Source organism: Electrona antarctica (genome assembly GCF_951216825.1).
Source record: "Electrona antarctica genome assembly, contig: scaffold_295, whole genome shotgun sequence".
NCBI classification, from domain to species: domain Eukaryota; kingdom Metazoa; phylum Chordata; class Actinopteri; order Myctophiformes; family Myctophidae; genus Electrona; species Electrona antarctica.
Window position 1 is genome coordinate 17,501 of NW_027638048.1, and position 5,000 is coordinate 22,500.

The 5,000-nt window shown below is 47.9% G+C and overlaps 1 protein-coding gene across 1 annotated transcript in view; it reads left to right on the forward strand.

Moving 5' to 3' along the window:
* Nucleotides 1-5,000, forward strand: part of dnajc13 (DnaJ heat shock protein family (Hsp40) member C13) — a gene marked incomplete at its 5' end in the record, with an annotated part of 61,157 nt that overhangs the window by 14,676 nt on the left and 41,481 nt on the right. The window contains 3 exons of the mRNA XM_079531334.1: nt 1,828-1,963; nt 3,134-3,318; nt 4,252-4,326. Of these exons, the coding sequence (XP_079387460.1) occupies nt 1,828-1,963; nt 3,134-3,318; nt 4,252-4,326 (396 nt within the window). The remainder of the gene's footprint in view (nt 1-1,827; nt 1,964-3,133; nt 3,319-4,251; nt 4,327-5,000) is intronic.

The window sequence follows — 5,000 nt, forward strand, 5'->3', positions numbered from 1 at the left end:
GAGTCCAGAAGGCAGGGTGAGTCTCTATAATCCAGACTAGAGTCCAGAAGGCAGGGTGAGTCTCTATAATCCAGACTAGACCCCAGAAGGCAGGGTGAGTCTCTATAATCCAGACTAGAGTCCAGAAAGCAGGGTGAGTCTCTATAATCCAGACTAGAGTCCAGAAGGCAGGGTGAGTCTCTATAATCCAGACTAGAGTCCAGAAGGCAGGGTGAGTCTCTATAATCCAGACTAGAGTCCAGAAGGCAGGGTGAGTCTCTATAATCCAGACTAGAGTCCAGAAGGCAGGGTGAGTCTCTATAATCCAGACTAGAGTCCAGAAGGCAGGGTGAGTCTCTATAATCCAGACTAGACCCCAGAAGGCAGGGCGAGTCTCTATAATCCAGACTAGAGTCCAGAAGGCAGGGTGAGTCTCTATAATCCAGACTAGAGTCCAGAAGGCAGGGTGAGTCTCTATAATACAGACTAGAGTCCAGAAGCCAGGGTGAGTCTCTATAATCCAGACTAGAGTCCAGAAGGCAGGGTGAGTCTCTATAATCCAGACTAGAGTCCAGAAGGCAGGGTGAGTCTCTATAATCCAGACTAGAGTCCAGAAGGCAGGGTGAGTCTCTATAATCCAGACTAGAGTCCAGAAGGCAGGGTGAGTCTCTATAATCCAGACTAGAGTCCAGAAGGCAGGGTGAGTCTCTATAATACATACTAGAGTCCAGAAGCCAGGGTGAGTCTCTATAATCCAGACTAGACCCCAGAAGGCAGGGTGAGTCTCTATAATCCAGACTAGAGTCCAGAAGGCAGGGTGAGTCTCTATAATCCAGACTAGAGTCCAGAAGGCAGGGTGAGTCTCTATAATCCAGACTAGAGTCCAGAAGGCAGGGTGAGTCTCTATAATCCAGACCCTCCAGACGGCAGGGTGAGTCTCTATAATCCAGACTAGAGTCCAGAAGGCAGGGTGAGTCTCTATAATCCAGACTAGAGTCCAGAAGGCAGGGTGAGTCTCTATAATCCAGACTAGAGTCCAGAAGGCAGGGTGAGTCTCTATAATCCAGACTAGAGTCCAGAAGGCAGGGTGAGTCTCTATAATCCAGACTAGACCCCAGAAGGCAGGGTGAGTCTCTATAATCCAGACTAGAGTCCAGAAGGCAGGGTGAGTCTCTATAATCCAGACTAGAGTCCAGAAGGCAGGGTGAGTCTCTATAATCCAGACTAGACCCCAGAAGGCAGGGTGAGTCTCTATAATCCAGACTAGAGTCCAGAAGGCAGGGTGAGTCTCTATAATCCAGACTAGAGTCCAGAAGGCAGGGTGAGTCTCTATAATCCAGACTAGACCCCAGAAGGCAGGGTGAGTCTCTATAATCCAGACTAGAGTCCAGAAGGCAGGGTGAGTCTCTATAATCCAGACTAGAGTCCAGAAGGCAGGGTGAGTCTCTATAATCCAGACTAGACCCCAGAAGGCAGGGTGAGTCTCTATAATCCAGACTAGACCCCAGAAGGCAGGGTGAGTCTCTATAATCCAGACCCTCCAGACGGCAGGGTGAGTCTCTATAATCCAGACCCTCCAGACGGCAGGGTGAGTCGCAGGGTGAGTCGCAGGGTGACTTTTCAAAAAGTATTTATTTAAAGACCTAAGACCTAAGAATAAATAATTTGTTAGAAGAAAAAAAGATTTATTATTATCTTTATTGTTTCATCTTAATTGGGATACAGTAGGTAAAGCTGCAAGCAGCAACACAACGAACGTGTTTTGGCCAACGGCCGAAACGGCTGAAGATGGCTGCCAGTTAGTATATAAACATCTTGCTCTCCTTGTGTTTGTTTTGGGTTTTTTAGGACATGTTCGAGAAGGTCAACAAAGCGTACGAGTTTCTCTGCACTAAGTCGGCTCGTTTCATCGACGGGCCGGACCCCGAAAACATCATCCTCATCCTCAAGACACAGAGCATCCTCTTCAACCGACACAAACAAGGTCTGGATCACTGAACCCTAACGCTAACCTACCCATACCCTAACCTACCCTAACCTACCCATACCCTAACCTACCCATACCCTAACCTACCTTAACGCTAACCTACCCATACCCTAACGTACCCATACCCTAACCTACCCTAACGCTAACCTACCCATACCCTAACCTACCCATACCCTAACCTACCTTAACGCTAACCTACCCATACCCTAACGTACCCATACCCTAACCTACCCTAACGCTAACCTACCCATACCCTAACCTACCCATACCCTAACCTACCCTAACGCTAACCTACCCATACCCTAACCTACCCATACCCTAACCTACCCATACCCTAACCTACCCTAACGCTAACCTACCCATACCCTAACGTACCCATACCCTAACCTACCCATACCCTAACGTACCCATACCCTAACGTACCCATACCCTAACGTACCCATACCCTAACCTACCCATACCCTAACCTACCCTAACGCTAACCTACCCATACCCTAACGTACCCATACCCTAACCTACCCTAACGCTAACCTACCCATACCCTAACCTACCCATACCCTAACCTACCCATACCCTAACCTACCCTAACGCTAACCTACCCATACCCTAACCTACCCATACCCTAACCTACCCTAACCTACCCTACCCTAACCTACCCACACCCTAACCCTAACCTACCCATACCCTAACCTACCCATACCCTAACCTACCCATACCCTAACCTACCCATACCCTAACATACCCTAACCCTAACCTACCCTAACGCTAACCCCTAACCATCCTCTTCAACCGACACAAACAAGGTCTGGATCACTGAACCATAACCCTAACGCTAACCTACCCATACCCTAACCTACCCTAACCTACCCTAACGCTAACCCCTAACCATCCTCTTCAACCGACACAAACAAGGTCTGGATCAACTTATCTAACTAACCTAGTCCATAAACAAGGTCTGGATCACTGCATCTAACTACACTTAACACTGTATAAGTGACCTGTAACCTTTGACCTGTTGACCTCTCCTCTCAGAACTGGAGCCGTATAAGTGACCTTTAACCTTTGACCTCTCCTATAAGTGACCTGTAACCTTTGACCTGTTGACCTCTCCTCTCAGAACTGGAGCCGTATAAGTGACCTTTAACCTTTGACCTCTCCTCTCCTCAGAACTGGAGCCGTATAAGTACGCCGGCTACCCCATGCTCATCAAGACCATCACCATGGAGACGGGGGACGACCAGCTGTTCTCCAAAACGTCGCCCCTCCTCCCGGCCGCCACGGAGCTGGCGTTCCACACCGTCAACTGTTCAGCGCTCAACGCAGAGGAGCTGCGGCGAGAGAGCGGCATCGAGGTGACGACCACCTTGACCCGTTTAGCTCAACCTTTTTCATGCCAAGGACCCCCAGAATGATCTGTATTTGGCCGCATACCCCCATCTGAAAATATGTTGTTCCAGGGACCCCCCGGCCCCCCACGCCCCCAGAAGCAAAGATTTCAGTTAGAAACGTTCGCTCTGAAAGAATATATATTCAAAGATTTGCACCACATTTAGACGATTTTTCAAAAATAGCAGATCTACAAGCTCGTAGCGTGGCAGTCGGTGCCGCGCTACGAGCTTGTAGATCAACAGCTAAAGTATAACATAGTGCTTTAAAACCCCAAAAGGGGATTCCTGTCCATAAGGGGTTATATTAATGTCTTCTAAATCAGTTTCTGTATCGGTGGTTCTCACCATAGATATATATAAACTCTAGATAGCTCACCCGCGCTGTTGGCCAATGGAGAGCGACGTCGTTACGTGGCGGCCATCTTACCTCGGGACACATAACATTGTGTCTATGGGGCATGTACTCTTAAATGACCATAACTTGCTCAATTTTCAACCGATTTTCAAACGGTTTGGTTTGTTATAAACGTCAGAAACGTCCGCATACGTATATGATTTTATACGACGTTCATATAAAAAACATAAATTAAGCAGATAAGCGTCCTGAATCATAGCCACGTTGACAACGTTTGTAATAAACCAACCCGTTTGTAAATCCGTCAAGATTTGAGCGAGTTATGACTGTTTCTGTTTGAGCTGCCATTGAACATACTGTACTGTAGCCCCGAAGTAAGATGGCTGCCGGGTGAACGACGTCAGAAACTCCGCCTTGAGCCATCTGGACTTTATATATATCTATGGTTCTCACACTATTTCATGTCAAGGAATGAATTGTAATTGTGTGTGTGTGTGTGTGTGTGTGTGTGTGTGTGTGCGTGTGTGTGCGCGTGTGTGTAGGTGTTGCTGGAGGCCCTGTCTCGTTGTGTAGCTGTGTTAACGGCTTCCAGCAAGGCTGACGACCAAGCAGTTCAGGTACGGTTTGTTACTCCGCCTGTTACAATACTAGACCGTTTGATTGATTGATTGAAGTATTTATTAACAGTTTGCAGAATTACATTACGTTTCAAGCACAACTCAATACACAGACTGTTAACTGTGAGTGGACGACACCATAAAGCATTATACTTGTTTACAAGAGGGTCCACCTTGTTCAATTCATCAAAACATTTAGAGACGTACAAATAGACACTTCTATATAACAGAACTGGAATTCATCATAAAGGAGGGAAAAAGGGGGGGGTGCTTCAGGTACAGTGTGCTAACTGTAATCTATTAACACATTGAGGGCCATCTGGTGATGGAAAGTGGTGGTGCTTGGGTGGCGGGTGATTTCAGGGCATTCCACTATGACTCGCGTCCGGGTTTGGCTTCCATCTTAGATGCTAAAGTATTAGCCTTAATGCTACCGAGCTAAAATAAGGCCAATCCTTGCTCTAGAAAATGCCGCGATCACAGGATAATCAGAAATGACCTCCGAACATCGGCGATTAGTTCAAAGCCACGTCGCGCCGCGTCGGGCAGCGGCGGGCAGCGGCGGGCAGCGGGCAGCGGCGTCGTTTGAGAGAAAAGAGCATGACAACTAAAGGCCGCGGCTAAACCAGGAGCTAACGGCTCTGGAGGAACAGTAACGGTGTGGGCGGGGCCAT